This window comes from Zosterops lateralis (assembly GCF_965231275.1).
Source record: "Zosterops lateralis genome assembly, chromosome: 17".
NCBI classification, from domain to species: domain Eukaryota; kingdom Metazoa; phylum Chordata; class Aves; order Passeriformes; family Zosteropidae; genus Zosterops; species Zosterops lateralis.
In genome coordinates this window covers 13,064,030-13,083,335 of record NC_139777.1, presented here as the reverse complement: position 1 = coordinate 13,083,335, position 19,306 = coordinate 13,064,030, and the positions used below count along the sequence as shown (strand labels likewise).

General features: G+C 50.5%; 1 protein-coding gene across 2 annotated transcripts in view; it reads left to right on the top strand.

Annotated features, from left to right (window-relative positions):
- The first annotated feature begins 3,813 nt into the window (after window positions 1-3,813).
- RBM19 (RNA binding motif protein 19) overlaps window positions 3,814-19,306 on the top strand; it is a 52,935-nt gene continuing 37,442 nt past the window's right edge. The window contains exons 1-21 of one of the 2 annotated variants that reach the window (XM_083874045.1): window positions 3,814-3,928; window positions 4,523-4,705; window positions 5,140-5,253; window positions 5,498-5,533; window positions 6,059-6,257; window positions 7,222-7,481; window positions 7,950-8,024; window positions 8,268-8,346; window positions 9,022-9,093; window positions 10,071-10,271; window positions 10,840-10,970; window positions 11,313-11,434; window positions 12,437-12,533; window positions 12,954-13,064; window positions 13,512-13,712; window positions 14,197-14,314; window positions 14,541-14,686; window positions 15,603-15,663; window positions 16,932-17,011; window positions 17,411-17,466; window positions 18,773-18,889. In XM_083874045.1, coding sequence (XP_083730171.1) covers window positions 3,893-3,928; window positions 4,523-4,705; window positions 5,140-5,253; window positions 5,498-5,533; window positions 6,059-6,257; window positions 7,222-7,481; window positions 7,950-8,024; window positions 8,268-8,346; window positions 9,022-9,093; window positions 10,071-10,271; window positions 10,840-10,970; window positions 11,313-11,434; window positions 12,437-12,533; window positions 12,954-13,064; window positions 13,512-13,712; window positions 14,197-14,314; window positions 14,541-14,686; window positions 15,603-15,663; window positions 16,932-17,011; window positions 17,411-17,466; window positions 18,773-18,889 — 2,495 coding nt within the window. In that variant the 5' untranslated portion in view covers window positions 3,814-3,892. Of the gene's footprint in view, window positions 3,929-4,522; window positions 4,706-5,139; window positions 5,254-5,494; window positions 5,534-6,058; window positions 6,258-7,221; window positions 7,482-7,949; window positions 8,025-8,267; window positions 8,347-9,021; window positions 9,094-10,070; window positions 10,272-10,839; window positions 10,971-11,312; window positions 11,435-12,436; window positions 12,534-12,953; window positions 13,065-13,511; window positions 13,713-14,196; window positions 14,315-14,540; window positions 14,687-15,602; window positions 15,664-16,931; window positions 17,012-17,410; window positions 17,467-18,772; window positions 18,890-19,306 lie in introns of both variants that reach the window. The other variant, XM_083874044.1, reaches the window with a different exon arrangement.

Below are 19,306 nucleotides of genomic sequence, written 5' to 3'. Positions count from 1 at the left end.
ATCTGACCTCTGCCTTCTCATACCCAGGGGCAGACAGGCTCTGCAGGACCTTTTCTTTTCCTTCTCTCCTCCTCAGTAGCACCTTTCCTCCCCTGCCCTCACACCCCGGAGCACAATGTCCCTTTGTCCCTCTGCCCACACCGGCCTGTCCCCACAGCGAGCTGGCCCTGACACCGTGGTCCCCTGCTTCCCAAAGTTCAGCTCCATGGCTGCAGGCAGCACATAATACACCTTAATACACATAATACAGCCAGGTGACCCATGCTCTTTGGTGCTGTGCAAGGCCAGCTGAGGGGCTGTGTTCCAACAGCTTCCCTGGCTGGAGCTCACCCAGGGACCTCATCCTGTCCCTCCTCCCTGGCTTGCGGGTGTGCCTAACATGGATGTGGAGAGTGAGGGAGAAGGGACAGTTATGACCTACACCAGTCTGTGGGCACCCCAACAGGGAGTGGGGGACAGCAGACAAACATGGGGCTCTGTCCAGACAGCACGTGGCTGGGGGGGGAATGTGTCACCTTGGCTGGGCCTGTCACCTCCCAGTCACCCTCTAAGGCAGTTGAGGAAACAAAGCCCTTTTCCTTCCCCTGCCCCACCCAGCTCCCACCTGGCCACCTGCACCATCCCAGCACTGCTGTGGGGACAGGTGACACACAGTGACACTGGGACACAGAGTGTCTCATACTGCCATCACCAAAAACAATAGTTTCCATGGGGAAAAGCATCCCAAATAATTTGACCCTTACCTTACCTTTCCTCTGTTTTAGAGCATGTGCTGGGTGACCTGTCCCCAGTGAACCATCCCCTGGTCTGTCTCCTGGCCATGCTCTGTGCCAGCAGCAGAAGGGGTAAGGATGGTTTTCAGAGCAGCCATTCAAGCACTGGGAGCTTTCCAAAATGTCCTTTGAGCCTTCTCAGGGCCTCAGTTCCCACATTTGCGCAGGGCTGGGATCTCAGGTTGGAACTGATGCTGCCTTGGGGAAGGACCTTCCCATGGTGCAGCACAACCACCTGCTGAAGGGACAACTCTCTTATGTCTCTGATCCCCTCCAAATCCCCAGTTTTCCAGAAAAAAAGCATGTTTCCAGTCGTACACTTCCAAACTTAAAATCTTGACCCACCCTGGGGAGCAGAACCCACAAAGGAAATCAAATCTGAAGTCAGTGTGTGTAAATCTTGTCCTTCTGTACTGAAGCTTTGCATCTGGGGAAGGACAAAATCAATTGTTTTTAACTAAGTGACACCAGCAGAGCTGAACATTTCCATGGACTTTGCCAAGCCCAGGTTCCTGCATGGCCACTGGGATCAAGTTGGGCACCTGGCCCTGTCTCAGTCAAGCACTGCTCCCCCAAATTCCCCTGGAGGAGAGGCTCTCTCTGATCCTTAGGGGTCACACCTGTAGCACTGAGCACTGGGGCCAAGCTCCTACCTGGGCAAAATCACCCCTGATTGCAGAAAAGGCAATTTGCAGCCCCACGTGCAGCTGTGGTGGGAGCTGAGGGCCTGCACAGAGCAGGAGGGCTGGGCACAGGCAGGATCCATCCCCATCCAGAGGGTCAGCAGCAGGAATAGCAAGGTCAGTGCTGCCAGCCCAGCGTGGCAGGAGCTGGGCACTGCTGCCAGCTGCACGCAGCAGGTGAGGAGGACATGGCCAGGGACACAGGGGACAAGTGTCTTAGAGAGGACAGCAGTGACAAGGGCAAGGTCTGGATGCATTAGTGATGGCCTGGGTGTCAGTGCCAGCCCTCATCCCAAGTGACAGCCCTGACAGCCCGGCCAAGGATGAGGAGGGCGAAGGGGGGAGGGAGCTGGGTCCCTGTGCTGTGACACTTACAGAGACCCCTCATGTGAAGGGCAGGGGAAGGGACAAAGGAGCAGCTGCCCTGGGAGCCCCCAGTTAGAGCTGTGGGGTGACAGGGGGTTGTGCTGTCACCCTTTCCCTCTGAGCAGGGCACCCATGGCATTCCCAGTGCATCCCACTCTGTCCTGCTCACCCTGCCCTGAGCCTGGCTCTGCTCTGCCTCCCTGCAAAACGCATTTTCTTTATTGTCTTCCCAGGGGAGAGCATGGGCTGCACCCAGTCCTGCCAGGACTCTGGGATGTGCCTGGGTTGGGGTCGTCTCCCCCAGACAGTTCCTGCCTTCAGCCTCTAGGATGGGCTCAGGCAGCTGCACCAGCCTCAAAGGGGCGTCAGGGGGCTGGAATTGCTCCAAATAATCCCTGGGGTAACTCCAAACTGTGGGGAGAGTGGGTGAGGGCTGGTGCTGAAGCTCAAAGCTGTCCCAAGCACCTTCCTCTGGGAATAAAGGTGTAAAGTTGGATTTGTGGCTTGTGTTAAGACAGGCAGAGCAGGGCTGAGGGGCTGTGAGCAGGAGCAGATGCTCAAAGAACAGCAGTTCTGCTCAGCCTCCAGCAATGGATCATGAAATATCCTAAGCTGGAAGGGACCTACAAGGATCACAGAGTCAAACTCCTGCTCCCCTCTGGGGTTCCCCTAGCACAGCCCCAGCAGTTCCCTCGGGTCCCAGCCCCTCATGAGGAGGCTGGAAGTGGATGTTCAGGTAGGGAAGGACCTGCAGTGTTTCGCAGCCCTCAAGGGATTGTTTTATTCCATGACTTTTGATCTCTTTTACCCTTTGGAGCTCTCACAACACAACATCCTCTGGCTGTGGGGGTATTCAGCCGTTCCTGGGAGGAAAGACACTTTTATTCATTGTTATAAATGTGTATTATAAAATTGGCTTTTTGCAAAATGTGTGCTATATGATTAATAATGTTGTGGTAAGAATATAGGATATAAGTTTTTTATTTCTGCTAGTAGTAAAGAAAATTAGGCATAGTGGTAGTAGTTAATATAAGTATGCTTAAACTGTCTGTTTGGTCAAAATAACATCCAGTGAACATGTAAAGAAGACTCTGCTACTGATATACAAACTATCAGCATCTCCCAGCTGAAAAAAGTATAGACCAAAGCCCAAGCTGGAGGTGATAATCAAGACACAGCCACAAAACACACATACAAAAAGCAAACCCAAAGAGAGACCATACAAAACAGTTCCTAAAGTATAGTTCATGGAAGAATATGAATATTCATCAAACTGATGCAATAGAAAGGGTATTTAATGAGTGTCTCTGATATAGCAGAATGTGGACTTGGCTGAATACCAAGTCACCCGGCTGGCTGTACTTTGCTTTTTGGTCTCCTAATTGTCTTAATTTTTTATTAAACCTATTTCTTAAAATTTATCGAAAAAGTGAACCTGTTTTTCGCATTCGTAGAATCACAGAATGGTTTGGATTTGAAGGGACCTTAAAGACCATCCAATTCCACCCCCTGCCATGGGCAGGGACCCCTCACACTATCCCAGCTCGCTCCAAGCCCCGTCCAACTGGCACCTTGAATCCAGGGATCCGGAGCTTCCCTGGGCCAAACCCTCTGTCTCCCTTCCCTCCTCGCTCCCGCACGACTTTCAGACGTGACATCGAGGCGCTCAGCGCCATCCCCCGCACAAACTCAGCATCTCCGGAGCCGGGAGCGGCGGGCGCCGAGCTCCCTCCTGCGGCCCAGCCGAGCAGCGCGGACGGGCCGGGGAGCTGCAGCCGCGCTCTGCGGGGAAAGCCGAGGGTGTTCACCCCGCTCCTCATCCTGCCCCTGCCCCGCTCCCGCCCCCGCCGCTTCCCGGCCCGCCGCCCCAGCGCTGCCCCTGCCGCCCCTGCAGGCCCCGTTGCTAAGGGGCCGTTGCTACGGACTAACATCCGGGTCCTGCGCGGCGGCGCATGCGCGATGCCGCCCCACGCACCACGTGACGCGGGGAAGATGGCGGCGCCCGTGGGGCGGCGTGCGCGGCGCTGAGCGCTCCCTCCGCGCTCCCTCCTCGGCGTCTCTGTCGCTGCTATGTCGCGGCTTATCGTGAAGAATCTCCCCAATGGGGTGAGGCGCCTGGGCGGTGCCGGGCCTAGGATGGGTCTGAGAGGACGCTGTGGAGGGAAAAAGTGGGATGCTGGGCAGGAAGAGGCGCCGGGAGGGAAGTTTGTGGTGGGGATGGAGGAGAGCGGGGAGATCCCCCGGGAGAGAAGGCTTGAAGTGGTGGGAGGGTGAGGTTTTAGAGGAGGAGCGGCAAAATGTCCCGGGGAAGGGGCTGTGAGGAGATCGTGGTCCGTGCTGGGATGGGGAACATGAGGACACTTCGGGGGGAGGATGGTGGGAGAGATCCCGGAGGAGTCAGGAAGGGGCAGGAGGCAGCTCCTCAGCAGACCTTGCTGTGGTCTCTGCACCCTCGTTGTCCGGGAGCTGTGTGCAGGTGTTCTCAGTGCTGCCCACGCACGATCCCGCCCTGTTCCCCATCCCCTGTGTGGATTCCTGGGGGAGATGGGCGGGTTTGGTGGCTGAGGGAGGGGTTTGGGTCACAATGTGGTTCCTGCAGCCTCCCAGCAGCCCTTTGAGTCAGAACGTGTTGGGTTGGACTTGTCCTCAGAGCCCCTCTGTGGCTGATTCTCCTCCCTACTGCCCTCCCTCCTTTCCCAGATGAAGGAGGAGCGCTTCAGGAAGCTCTTTGCTGCCTTTGGCACCCTCACTGACTGCTGCCTGAAGTACACCAAGGATGGAAGGTTCCGGAAATTTGGCTTCATTGGCTACAGGTCTGAGGATGAGGCTCAGGCAGCCCTGAACCACTTCAACAAAAGCTTCATAGACACTTCCAGGGTCACGGTGAGCTGGGCTCTGCAAACATCTCCCTGGGATTCTTAAGGGGTGGGATCTTAGGAGGAGATTCTTCCCTGGGAGGGTGGGCAGGCCCTGGCACAGGGTGCCCAGGGCAGCTGTGGCTGCCCCTGGATCCCTGGAGGTGTCCAAGGCCAGGCTGGATGGGGCTGGGAGCACCCTGAGAGGTGTCCCTGCCATGGCAGGGGTGACACTTTAAGGCCCCTTGCAATCCAAGCCATCCTGGGGTTCTGTATCTGTCCACTCCTGATTTTCCCACAGTGACTGGATGTGTCACTCTGTGCTTTTGAAATAATCCTCTGTGAAAAGCTGTTCCTGCACATGCCTCCCATCAGGGTCACAATGATTCCTTGGTGAAGTTTCCCAGCAGTTACACCCCAGGCTGCTGAGCTTGTGTTTAATTAAAACCTGACTTGTTCCAGGTGGAGCTATGCAGGTCTTTTGGTGATCCTACAAAACCCAAAGCCTGGAGCAAACACTCTCAGAAGGCCCCAGCCCCAGAAAAACAGACCAAGGAGCCCTTGGTAACAAAGAAGGTGAGTCTTGCCTGCTTCCTGATGTGTGTCAGTGCCAGAGGAGGGTGGCCTGGGCTGTGGGGAAGGGGACACCTGGAGTGCTGGGGCTGGTGTTTTCTGCCTCAGGGTCTCTGTTCCCTGTGCTGCTGGGTTACCTGGAATTGCCTGTGCTTCTAATAAACCTTTCTGGGTTTTGGGTTTTTTTGTTTGTTTGTTTGTTTGTTTTGGTTTGTTTTGTTTTGTTTTGTTTTTTTTTCCAAAGCAGAGAAAGAAGAAAGATCCAGTGGATAACTTAAAGGAGGTGAGTTGAGGCTGGATTGCTGTTCCTGCATTCTTGGTGCTGTTCCTTTCTGTCCTACTTCCCATGCTGTTCATTCAGGCTGGGACAGCCCAGTTCTAGTGTAAAAAAAAAAAAATCATTTTAACAACCCCAGCGTGAGAGTCCAGTTTTTGAATGGTCAGCTACTGCTGTGAGCACACACTGCATCAGGTCAGTTCTGTTCCTGCAGTTCTGGGGTTTAACCATCTCTGACTTTCAGCACATTGGGCTTGTCTTTTTCTCTTTTTATTGTTTTATTTTCCTCTTTAAAATACTTTCTAAACACCAATTATTAAAAAAAAAAAAAAAAAAAAAAAAAAAAAAGAGTAGAAATGAGACACCTTGAGAATACTTTAATCACCTTGTCAGTGTAAATTGAGCTCCCCTTAAGGGATTTTTTTGTTTTACGCTGCTGGAAATGAGGCGATATCTTGGATTTCAGATTCACTATGAGCGTCTCTTCACAACTTGTCTATTTTTTTTATTTTTATTTTTATTTTCCCACAGCTGGAGGAAGATAAAGCGTTCCAGGAGTTCTTGGTGGTTCACCAGAAGCGGTCCCAGGTGGCCACTTGGGCTAACGACACTTTGGCAGAGGAGCCCAAGAAGGGAAAATCAGCAGCAGCTGATTACCTGAACTTTGATTCAGACCAGTCTGAGGAGCTGAGCGATGCTGGGGATGAGCCCTCTGAGGATGAGGTTAAAGGTACCTGAGGGAGCTCCAGCCTTTGCTTGTCTCTGTCACAGTGACAGGATTGTGTCAGTGTCACCAGGAGGGTCTCACCTTTCTGTGTGCTGGGAACCTCTGGCTGTTTCCCCAGGTTTGGGGGGAGTGTGGCAAATGCAGTGTCTGATGTTCAGGGGTGGCATTTGTGCTTTCTCTGTGGCATTAGGGAGGAGGAACAGGGCAGACTTTCTTTCAAATCTGCAGCTTTCCTTTGAGTGCGTTCCTGCTTTCAGCCCCTTTCATCTGCAGCGTTTCCAGGGCTGGATGTGGTTTCTGCTGTTGAGGAACCTGGGGGTGTCTGTGACCTTGTCTGGGCTGCCTTTGGTGCACTTTGCTGGACACTGGACTTGCCAGGGTTAGTGGGAAGGGACAGGGTTCAGTCTCTTGGCTCCTGAGAGGAAATTTGGAGTAGTGGCTTCATTCTGAGCACTCACAGGTCTGGGCTGCACTCTGGTGTGTGTGTTTCAGAATCCAGTGGCCCTGCGGCAGGGCTGGGTGTGGGTTTGGAGCTTTTCTCCCTCCGTGGGGTTTCCTTAGGCTGTTCTGGTGGTGTGAGTGGTGTTTTCCCTGTTGCTCCTCACCTCTCCTTGGACAACTCAAATATAGGTGTGGTTGTGTCCTTTTCCCTGCAAAACTAAACACTTGAAACCCTTCTCTGAGGCCTGCTTGGAGTTTTTAGTTAAAATTGTGACAGAATACTTCATCCTGGAGTACCTCAAACCCCTTCCTGATGTGTTTTATATGTGAGCCGTTGCTTTGAAATCCAGGCTGACAGTCTGGAAGTGCTGAAATGAAATTTCTCTGCTGTTCTCAGGCCTTTCCCATGGAAAAAGTAGAGGATAAGGAGATGAGGGTCATGATTGTGTCAGTTCTCAGCTTTTTCCTGGCCTAGGGGGAAAGCAGCAGCATCTGTGTGAAAAAACTTCTCTCTCCTGTCTGCCAGGAAGGAAAGAAGGGAAGAAGGCAGCTACCAGCAAAGACCTCTCAGATATGGATTACCTGAAATCTAAAGTGGTGAAGGATTCTTCCTCCTCATCCAGTACAGAGGAAGACACAGAGAGTGAGGAGGAGGAAGAGGAAAGTGAGACTGGGGAGGATTCAGGCATTGCAGAAACGCACCCAGAGAAAAGGGGGAAGGCCAAAACCCAACAAACAGAGCAAAAAACACCAGCGGAGAAGAAGAAAAAAGGATCCGTGCTGGAGGTACAGCTGAAGTAGTTTTCTGTCTCCTTTGAAGCAGCAGCTTTAAGGACAGCAGGTGTCTGTCAGTCCCTGCAGGGGTGAGCTGACCGCCTGGGGAGGCTGCAGGGCCCACTGAGGACCAGCTCTCTTGCCGTTCTTGGTGTGACCCAATTACAGATTTTGTTGAATCTCCTCAGGGCTGACTAAATTCCCAAAGATGGGGCTTCCAGATAAGTGCTGCTAGTGCCCATTTCAGAGGCTCTTTTTGCAGGAAATGCTGTCCTGGGAACAGCAGAACTCAGATTTTCATGGCAGTGCACCTTCAGCTGGCACCTCCTGCCTCAGGCTGCTGCAGCAGCTGTGGGAATCTCCTGATATCCCCTCCCACTCCTCAGCCTCCTGTTTGCTGGCCGAGCCCAGCTGGTTGTGCTGTGATTTTTGTTCTTCCATTCAGCTTTTTCTCCCTTTTCTTGCCCCTCCTCTGTGCAGAGCCAGGGCAGCCCAGGAGAAGGCAGCACTCCGTTCACAGTGAAGCTTCGTGGGGCCCCCTCCAACATCACCGAGGCAAGTTTGGTTTCCCAGCTGGGGAGGGAGCCCAGGGGTGTCTCAGAGTGTCCCTCTGCAAGGTGTTTGCAGAAACTTCTCACTCTTTTGAGGGTTGTGTGGGTGATATGGGGAATTTCTGAGCTGTCTTTGCTCAGAGATCTGTTTGTTGGGCAGGGTGTGTTATATATAAAATCCTGAGCCTGCAGTTTGCTGCTTCCTGTATCTGAGAACTTACTCAAACAATTCTAATTCCTTCCCCAGCAAAAAATTCGGGAGTTTTTCTTTCCTCTGAAGCCAGTGGCAATCCGGATGGGAAAAAAGGCCCAGGGGAAGAATTCAGGTAAGAGATGTGTGTGGAAGGGAGGTGGGATCTGTGGGTTAGGGGACCTCTTGATCACCCTTCTCCTCTTTCAGTCTGCAGTTCCAAATCCCTGGCTCGTGGCCTGATTCTTCCAGACCTTTCTGTGACTTTGCAGCTCTCCTGCCCTACTTGCTGCCCACAGGATGCCGTGGGCAGAGGAATGTTGGCTGTGTTCCCTTAGGAGTAGCAGCAGGAGCCTTTTTTTTTATTGAGCTGCATCCAGAACTTTATTCTGAACACCCCAACCCATGCCAAAGAAAAGCCTGTTCCTCTGGGATAGCTGCAGCAGCCCAGGGCACTGTGCTGATTTGTGTGAGCAGGTCCTTGGAGCTTTGCTGTCTGCCCATTTCCTTTAGTCCAACAAGGATGCACCTTTTATTTGCTCTCAGAGGCACCTGTGAAAGCCTCCTCCAGCTGCTAAGTCAGACTTTTTTTTTTTTTTTTTTGATTTGTATATAGAGAATGAGCTTTGAAAAGGCAGCCTTCCAGTCTGACATGGCCATTTCCAGGCTGGATTGAAACTTTTCATGGGAGCTGAATGCTCCATCTATAGGAATCTATATTAAAGCAAGCCCAATTCACCCTTAATTACCCAATTAGTGGCTATGTGTGTTCCCCACATGATGCTCAGTTGAACCTTCCCTTCCCTCCAAGGTTACATCTTTGTTGACTTGAAGAGTGAAGCAGAAATGCAAAGGGCCTTGAAGCGAAAGAAAGAATTCCTGGGTAAGGGCTGTTTGTTCCTCCTCGCTCCAGCCACGGGAGCTCAGCTGCTCGAGTGTTCCCTGCACAAGTAGCTCCTGTGATTGGAGTTTTTCCCAGGCAGATGGGAGGGATTGTTCCTTGGGGTGAACCAGGTGCTGTGGCAGTAGTGGGGTTTTGGGGCTCTCATGTTTTGCCGTGTTCTCGTTGGAATAAAAATAACACAGCTGGAGCCCAGCTTTGTACAGACAGTGCTGCAAGACTGAGCCCTGGGCTTGGCCTCTGACCCTGGGATAACTTCTGAAATTCTGTTTGCAGGTGTTGTGTGCCAGATGGGAATGGCTGCTTGGACTGGGCTGGCACAGACAGGCTGGGGCTCTCTGCAAGGAAAGGGGGGCTGGTGTTGATACCCTGATTTTTATGGAGACTGACTCTTACAGCCCCCACCTCCCCCTTATTTTTGAGTCCTGTTCAGAGCCTGTGGGGCTCCAATTGTGTCTAACCTTGGGCTCTTTGTGATGTTTTAGCTTTCATGTTTTCCAGGTTCTGTACTGCATTAGTATAGAACGCTGAACTTCATGTAAAGTATTAGCAAGTTCTCCTCACAGTTCAGTCAGACAAAACAATCCTTCTCCAGCCCAAGGTCACCATTGCAGCTTCAGGCCCAAAAAGTATAAACAGCAAATTGAGGAGAGCAAACTAGGAGATGGGACTGCATAACCAGAAGCTGTAATTGGACAATTAACTTCAATATGTAAACGGACCAAAACTTATAAAAGTGTCAAAACTCGTGACCCAGAGTTCATTTTGAGTGGAGCCTTGGCTCTTGTACTGCCCGAGGTGCATCTTTTGAAGGCCTTTTTAATAAATATCTACTTTATTCCTTTACCAGTGACAAGTCTCTGTTTTAGGCAGCCTCTCAAGGCATCTCTGGCACATGAGTGTTGTCTGCTCGTGGCCTTGGGAGGTGTCCAACATCTCTGTGTGTTGTTTGGGATCAGGTGGACGCTGTGTGGAGGTTTCCCGGTGCAGCAACACCACAAAAGAAACTGTTCCAGCAAAACCTGCTCAGCAGCCCTGGCAAAGGAGGCTGAGGGATGATGAGGAGGAAGAGGACTTGTCTGAATCAGGGAGACTCTTTGTCAGGAATCTGCCTTTCACCAGCACTGAGGAGGATTTGGAGAAGGTCTTCTCAAAGTATGGTGAGTGTTTGCCATGGGACTTGGGCTTGCAGGGCAAGTTGTTTCCTTTGTCCAGAGCTCTTCCTGCTGGGTGGGAATGGACAAAGCTCTGTGTCCCACATCTCTTGGACGCAGCCCAGCTCCCCTCATCATTATGGTGTGATAATGTGAGGCTGTTTGGCAAGAGGCTTCCTGCAGGTTAGAGATGAATCCTTGAGATCCACCTGGCATCCCAAACTTGGGGTGTAAGTTTAAAGTTTCCCTCTTCTTCCCCCAAATTAAAGATGTTTAAGGTTATCTTGGCATCCTGGGGCAGGCAGGGTGAGGTTGTGGAAGTCTTATCCCTGACTGAAGGTGAAGGCAGCTGCTCAGAGCTTGCCTGGTGTTGTGTCACCTGTCAGAGTCCATGAGCTGCCACACCTGGGCTTGGAGTGCTTGCGCTAGGCCTGCCTTGTCCCTCTGCAGTTCCTGGCCCAGGCTGGTGGCTCACCATACATGCAGAGCTGCTCCCCTCATCTCTGACTGTGTCTGGGAGGCAGTTCAGAGCTGTGCAGGGACATCTGTGACCACCAAGCCTTGCCTCCTGCAGGACCCCTCTCGGAGATCCACTTCCCCATGGACAAATCCACCATGAAACCCAAAGGATTTGCTTTCATCACCTACATGATGCCTGAGCATGCTGTGAAGGCCCTGGCAGAGCTGGATGGGCAAGTGTTCCAGGTACTGCAGCTGGTGGGAATGGTTGTTGGGAACGTGGCTGAGAGTTTGCTCCTGGGCTTTGTTAAAAAGCTTTTGTTGAGGCTCTTCTGCAGGTTCTTTTGGTAGAGTAGCTTGGTTTGAACAGTTTTGCAGACACCAAAATCGTGGTAGAGGTGGGGAGGGAGCTCTGAGCCTGTCTCACACTGTGTGGCCACTTTGACTTGCAGTTGTGGCTCCTTTGGGAAGGAAAATTCCCTCCTTCCACCAAGGCTGTCTGACTAGGAAAGGTGCCAGCAAATATCCTCCATGTGGATATCTGTGGATTATTCCAGAGCTGATGGATCTCTTTTTCCTGTCTTGCAGGGCAGAATGATGCATCTTTTACCCTCCACAATCAGGAAGGAGAAAATGGAAGATGGAGACACAGAAGACTCTTCCTCCTACAAAAAGCACAAAGAGGCCAAGGACAAAGCCAACAGTGCCAGGTACAGTACAAGCTGCCAGATTGTCAGGAAGTGGCAGAAATGCACATGGGACCTTCACAGGGGCTGTAGAGATTCCCAAAGCTGGCGAAGCATCTGCTACGCAGCTCTGTTTCCTTTCTCTCTTACCTACCTGACTCCTCTGTCCAAGTAGCTGCAGTAGCTCAGTGAGCAGCAGAAATTGAGAGCAATGAGGGTTTGAAGGGCTTTGGTATGAGTTACTTGTCTGATTCTGTAATTCTTCAGGGGGATGTGGTTTCAGATCAGTTGGGCCTTTCTCCCCTGCTTGGCCACCTGTAATTCTAAAGCTTGTGGAAGCTTTTTCTTGCTGTGTGACAGATCTGTTTGAAAGAAGTGGCTGATCCTTTCTGTCTTGAAGGGCAAAGGGTACAACCTTGCTTGCATGGGGTTTGTGGGTTTAGGAGACCAGTTGGGAAGGTGTGGTCCCCTGAGCCAGTACCTGAACTGCAGCTGCAGAGCTGTGACCAGTCAGGTCTGGGGAAGCAGAGCTCTGTCACCAGACAGACATGAGAAAACCATGCTCACACTGTCTAGTTGTGAGGACAAGAAAGAAGGAAGTTTATTTGGGATTTGAGTTTAAATAGGGTTTGGGGTTTGATCAGCAACTGGGGGATGAGGTTGACACCTCTCTGACCCAACTGGTCAAACCAGAAGTCCATCAATTTGTTCTTCCCCCTGGAAGGAATGCATAATTTACAAAACATCATTCTTTGTTTATGTTACAATGGGTAAGAAACTCCAGTACAGAAATGTAAAACATCAGAAGGCTGAAAAATCAGGGCGACAGAGCTCTGCTGCCTGCACTGCTCTGTTTGCTCTCCAGTCACATCTCCCTCATCCTGTCCCTTCTCTAGGGATCTTCCACCCTTTCTTTCCCTCTCTCTTCCCTCTGCCTGCTCATAGTGGTGCTCAGAGCTGCTTTTCCCCAGGATTACTGACTAGAGGGGCCCAAGGCCTGACCCTGGCTGTGTTTTCTCTTGGCAGCTCCCACAACTGGAACACTCTGTTCGTGGGGACAAATGCTGTGGCTGATGCCATGGCCCAGAAGTACAATGCTTCCAAAAGCCAAGTGCTGGATGCTGTGAGTTGGGTTGTGATGGGTCAGTTGGGGTGGGACATCACTTTCCTGCTTGTTCTTTGTGGCCAGAGCCTTCCTGGTCTTGTACAGGAAAAGCCTCAGTGCATCCATGGGTGCCACACAGGCTGAGGCCTGTGGTGCTGTCCTGAGCCTATTGATCCCTTGGTCCCCAGCCTTACTTCCCACTCTGCTTTCCTGTGGCTGAATTTTGCATTCCTACATAACTAGAACTTGGTGGGAATTTGCACCCTAAAGCTCAGATCCTTCCTGGAAATCTCATTTCACTTTGGGATGTGTTTGAATTCCAGCAGCACAATTCCCAGCAGCTCCAGAGGAGCTGGAGCATTTTACCCTTAAGCTGCCTGCCACATTCCCTTTACATGTTCTTCTGAGAGCAGCAGGTGACTGAATTTCTGCCTGCAGGAGAGCAAAGACAGCGTGGCAGTGAGAGTGGCTCTGGGAGAGACGGAGCTGGTGCAGGAAATCCGCCGGTTCCTTGTGGAAAACGGAGTCAGCCTGGATTCCTTCAGCCAGGTGAGAGGCTCCCCAGTGGGGATCCACCTCTTCTAGTCCTGCTGTTCTCAGCTCTCTTGGAAATTGGTAATTAAATCCTCAGCATCTTGCAGGATTCAACCCTTCCTGCTAAGTTAGGAAATGTATCCATTTGAAAATGCAGCTGCCCTTGGGATGGGTGAAATCCCATAATATGATGACTTTAGGATGGTGGGCAGCTGGCTGTAGGCAGGGAAGGAGCCCTGTGGATCTGCAGCTGAAACCTCCATCCGTGAGATGTGATTGTAGTGGGCTGTGGATTTTCCAGGCAGTGTTTTCCAAATAACTGTTGGTCCTTTGGGATCTGAGAAAGGAGTGACATGGACAGAGGGAGAGCACAGCCTGTCAGATCCAAACTCTCCAGTTAGAAACCTGCTGGATTTGCTCTCTTACATCCCATATCCTTTCTCTCCCTGCTGGCTGCGTCAGGCTGCTGGAGAGAGGAGCAAGACAGTGATCCTGGTGAAGAACCTCCCGGCCGGCACGAGCCCCGCGGAGCTGGAGGAGCTCTTTGGCAAACACGGCGACCTGGGCAGGGTGCTGCTGCCAGAGGGAGGCATCACTGCCATCGTGGAGTTCCTGGAGCCCTCAGAGGCCAAGCAGGCCTTCACCAGCCTGGCCTACTCCAAGGTGGGGACACTGCCTGGGGAGTGGGATCCTGGTGAGTTGGGAAGCTGCAGAAGGGCTCTCTCTGAGCGTGAGTGGCACAGGGAGTGTGGCAAGGGTGTTATCCCAGAGCCACTGATGTTCCAGCCTGTACCCTTTGTATTTAGGGAGGTGCCTGGTACAGCAGAGCAGGGCTCAGGCTGCAGAGGATGCTGGAGAAGGGGGCTGTGACACAGCTGGAGGGATTCCTTTCCATTTCACAATCCAGGAGTGACCCATGGCAGGCTGTGGTCCTGTGTAAGGCTGGATCCTTTTGTGATAGAGAGTTTAGGCTGTGGTCTTTTAAGGCTGGATCTTTTTGTGTCAGAGTTTAGCACTTGAGAAGGTTACTCAGCTTTTCCACTGCTGTTTTCTGTTACAGAGCAAGGTAAAAATGCAGCTGAGAGCAGAGTTTTTCCTTCAAGCCTTGCCCTTCACTCCTCATTTCTCACCTGTCTTCTCTTCACAGTTTCATTATGTGCCCTTGTATCTGGAGTGGGCTCCAATGGGGGTTTTCCTCAGCCCAGCCCCTCAAAGAAGAAAAGCTGGGGTTCCAGGGAAGGAGGATGAAGCAGGGCTGGAACCAGGTAAGAACTCTGGCTGACTTGCTGGAGGTCTCTGTGTTTCTCTGCTGTTGTGTCAAGCCCCAGGATATTTTGTCTGGGTGACTTCCCACTGTTAGGGCTGATCTTCCCTTCCTAAATCCACCACCTTTCTCCCCATCCAGGGGCTTCCCCATAGTTTGAGTGGGCAACTCCCCAAAATTTGGCTTTGTTGCATCTTGCAAAGTTGGGTTTCTTCTTCTTGTTTCAGACGAAGCTGTAAAAGAGTCAGAGGAAGCAGCAGCACAGGAAGAAGAGGAGGAGGAAGAGGAAGATGAGGAAGAAGAAAATATTCCTGGGTGTACCTTGTTCATCAAAAACCTGAACTTTGCCACCACAGAAGACACACTGAAGGAGGTGAGCAATGACACAGTTGTTTAAAGGGTTTCAGCTGCAACCAGTGTCACCTCGTGGGAGGTGAGAGAGCACTGGGTTCTGCTGGGACTGGGAACATCACTCCTGGTGTCAGCTAAGACAAATGCATCTGAAACTGTTTTGGTGGGGTTTAATTCCACCCAGAGACAGGTGGAGGCAGTAGGAAATCTTTTAACAGTCCTGATTTCCCGTATTTTCTGTCATGCTGCTCCTTGGGACAGGCACTGCTGCAGCTCTGCCACTGCTTCATGTGTGAGAGGCAGTGAAGAAATAAATGATGATTTCTGAATGTGCTTTTGCTCTCAGCTTCTGCTGACATCGTGCTGCCTCAGCTCAACAAAGCACATGGGAGAGAATGTGGCATTCCTGAAGTTGTGTGAGATGTTCATACCAAAATAAGGAAAAGCAACTGGAATTTCCCATATCTGGCACTTGTTGTAGCTGTGTAAAATGGCCCAAGAATCCTGAACCTGTGAGACTGTCGAGACTCTGATCCAGCTGTGGACAAATAAATGTCCAGAGGAGGGCTGGCACTTGTCCTCTCTTCTTTTTTCTGGCTTTACAAGGAACTCAGATAAATAGTTTGCCCTCCATTTTTGGGAAGAGCTGTGCTCTAGGGACATCACAGGCACCACCCACCCTTAAGGCCTGAGCTCATGTTGCAATCCAGAGTGTTCCTCCAGAGCCAGCTCAGATCTCTGTGCTGTTCCTGAGGAGTGGTGGAAGGTCTCTGGGAATCTTTGTCTTGATACCTTTAAAACTCTGTGTGTGTGTATTTGTACAGAAATGATTTGCTGAGGAGAGGCTCAGCTGCAGTGCCTGGCAGGTGTGTGCTGGGGGAAGAGAGTCACAAGCCTCTGTCAAAGGGAGCTCAATCACGTGTCCCAATTCCTTGCAGACGTTTTCCAAAGCAGGAGCCCTGAAGAGCTGCACAATATCCAAGAAGAAAGACAAAGCAGGTACTCTAGATGCTACTGTTCAATTCCCTCCCTCAGCTGGTTGCTGAGGGCTCAGGTGTGGCATTGCTTCAGCATTCATCTGGCTGAGCATTTGTGTTCCCACTGGCAAAATCCTCAGCGCTTTCCAGAAGTGTTCCCGTTGAAATGGCTGCGAGCAGCAGCCAAACCTTCCCCCAGGGTTCGGTCAGGAGGTTAAGCTCCATTGTGGGATTTGTGGAGATGTGACCTTCTCTTGAGATGCTGAGATGGGAGAAGCCAAACTCCTTCAGGATCACAGAAGAGAGTGGGATGCAGGCTGACAGGAGCTGCTGCCCCATGATGATTAAAGCCTGCATTATCCTGGAAATGGCCAGATCCTCAAGGATGCCTGGCTGAGAGCTATGCTGAGTGGGCTTGGTTTGCCTTCTCCCTGCCAGCCCTGAGCCCCCTAGGCTGCAGGGATGAGTGGCTGTGCCTGCTGTTGGCTGCTCTCCCTCCTTGAGGAATTGGATTAAGGCAAGCCCTGGCTGGAGGGGCTGTGGCTTCTCTCTGGGAGCTGCAGAGCTTTGTGGCAATTTCCCCTTGACAGAACTTCCCTGTCACGTCATATTTGAAAACTCAGATCCACTGGGAGATAAATAAAGTGAATTCTTCAGTTCTAGTGGGTCTGAGCAGGCAGCACCAAGTGTGGGCTGATCTTGTAGCACTTGATTCCTCCTGGTACCGGGGGTCATCCCTACACTCTACTGAGGTGCTGAAGTTGAAAACAGGCTGTTGTTTTCTCCTCTCGTTATTAATTGTCCCTTAATTATGGCTCCTGTATTGGGGTGGACACCACTCAGGGGTGTGGTGTGACTGCAGGTCAAACCTTTGCTGTGCAGGGAGAGGAAGAGATGTGTCTCCTTTGTTGTGGAAGTGGCAGCTGCCCACTCCAGCTCATGGAATGTTGGTCTCCACAACGGGGTCACTTCCCCTGATTGGGACCAGCAGTTGCTTTGCAGTGTTTTGTTTAAGGAAGTTGCACTGAGATGGTGCAGAGCAAAACATCTGTTATCCCCTCTCCACATCAGCACCAAAACCAGCTGGTCCAGAGCAGTGCCTTGCTCAAAAGACTCAGCCAGGGGTGCTCATGAGAAGCACCCAAGTCCAGCCATGGGCAGGCTGGCCCTTTTCACGGCATATTAAGCTTTTTTCTCCCCAGTTTTGGCAATCAGTGCTTGCTCCTTGTTTGTTTTTATGTCTGGTATCATCACTGCTTTCTTAACAAGGTCTCATTTCTCTGCTGACAGGTGCTTTGCTTTCCATGGGTTTTGGATTTGTGGAGTACAAGAAGCCAGAGGGTGCCCAGAAGGCTCTGCGCCAGCTCCAGGTGAGCCTGAGCCTGCCAGCCTGGAATTCTGTCCAGGGATTTGGATGAGCCTGGCAGTTCCAAATGTGCCTGAGCATGTCAGTGCTGTGGACTGCACTGGACAGGTGGAGAAGCCTCTAAACTGGGCCAGGTTTTTGAGGGAAGAGGGTTCGTAAAAGGACAGAATGGTATTTCTTAGTGCTGCTCCAACGTGGAGATCCCAGAAGATGTACAAGGATTGAATTTCCATGAGTTTTCCTGTCAGGTGCCCCTTGCAGGGGGCAGAGACCCAGATATCTCCTCACAGAACAAATACTGATTAATAATAATTTAGTGCTGCTTTGACTTCTAATTATTTTATATATTTATTTCTATTAATTATGCGCTTTTTTTGTGCTATTTCTTTGTTTGAACTCCCAGGGCTGCACTGTGGATGGCCATAAGCTGGAAGTGAAGCTCTCAGAAAGGGCTGTCAGGTAAGGTTCACCTCTCACCTCAGTAATATTTCAGCTGCAATAATCCTTGGGAGCTTCTTCCCTTCTTCTCCAGGATCTGCATCCTGAGGGATGTAACCATGAGTGCTCCAGCTGTTGAACACATCAGCCTTTGCTCTGCTTTACTCAGAGTCGGTTTGGCTTGAAAGGAAATTAAAAAAAAAAATGAGGAATGAGCTGAAATGGGGCCCCAAAAATAAGCCCAAAGTGAGAACCAGGCAGAATTTTCTTCCCTGCTCAAGGAGAAATCCTCTGCTTTGGTGACAGTTCAGGCAGCACTGCGTGTTCCCAGGGGTTTAAAAAGTTCTTGGTGTGAAATCTGTGGGTAATGAACTCTTTTACCTGTTCATCTGAGAGAACAGGAGCTTAAGAATAATATTCACATCAAATCAAGACAAAACCAGGTTTCTTGCTTGATAAAAAAGTTTGGATTTACCTCATTTTGTCTGGGCAGTGAGGACTTGGTTACTTGTGAGTGAATTTACTTGGAATTAGCCTCAGTTTTTAGGGATTCCTTCCTGTTTCCTTACTCAACATAGAATATTCTAACTGCAGAGGTGCAAATTAATCAACGTATTTGAATGTTGGCACCTAAACATTGTCCTTCAGACAGTCTGGAAACCCTATGGGAAGTGATACCTGTTAAATGTCAAAATTTGTTTGAAAATCTGGTTCCTGGGGGCTGCAAGCAGTCTGACAGCTCCCTGTGCCTGCACTTTGTATTTCAATTCTTTCATAAACCATTTTTATCCAGTTTGATTTTGAAAAGCCCTTCAGCAGGTATCCAGGCCACAATGGGAAGTGCTTTGCTTTACGGAATAAGCTGATGTCTTTTGTGTTAGGTAAATTCTGACCATGTCCAAATGCAATACAATTCCAGAGGTAAAAAAAAAAAAAAAAAAAAAAAAAAAAAAAAAAAAGAAAAAAAAAAAAACTCTTTTACAAAATTTCATTTGCTATTTTATAAGCCAGGAAGAAAAAGAATCAAAACTAGCTGACCTTAAGCTAATTTGCAAAAATACATTCATTACTGCATTCTCCTGACAATTAAAGAGCAAGATTTGGTGATAAATGTGAGATAAAGATCTCAACTGGAGCAGCATTTCATTTTCAGATGTGGGATTTAATCTGATCCTTCTTGGTGTCCTGTGTGGCATTGCCAGTCAAACCAAGGATGCCAATGTGAGCTGGTGCCTCTATTCTCCACCTTCCAAATGCTGAGGGAGCCACAGTTCCAAGTGACTTTGCTGCTCCCTGGTCTTTACCTGTCCTTCCTGTTGGCTTGCAGGCCTGCTGTGAAATCAGCCCGAAAGAAACAGACTGCCAAGAAGCAGAAAACATCCAAGATCCTGGTCAGAAACATCCCCTTCCAGGCCACTGTCAGGGAAATCAGGGAGCTCTTCAGGTAGGAAAGTGCTTTGTGGGGTCTGTGGGGTACTCTGGGGTGGAGCTGCTGGAATTTTCATACAGGTTCTTTCTCAGATTGTAAATATTTTGTGAATTTTGTGTTGTCTTTGTGGAAGAAAATGGGGATTGTGGGATCACCTCTGTGTCCTCAGCCTTTTGTGCTGTGATTCCATCCTGAAAAATAAGTGAAACTTTGTAAAAGGAAAACCATCTTTACTGCTCCCAGGACAAGAATGTTTTGCTCACTGCCCCAGGCCATGGTCCCTGCTCTGCTCTTGGTTTACAGGAGGGATTTTTCTTCCAGCTCCAGTCCCCAGGGTGCTGTGCTGGGAGGTTGTTAATTATAAATAGAGAAAATTATCAGGAGGTGGCCACTGTGGGCCTGTCCTAGCAGAACTTGGGTGCTTTAATCACA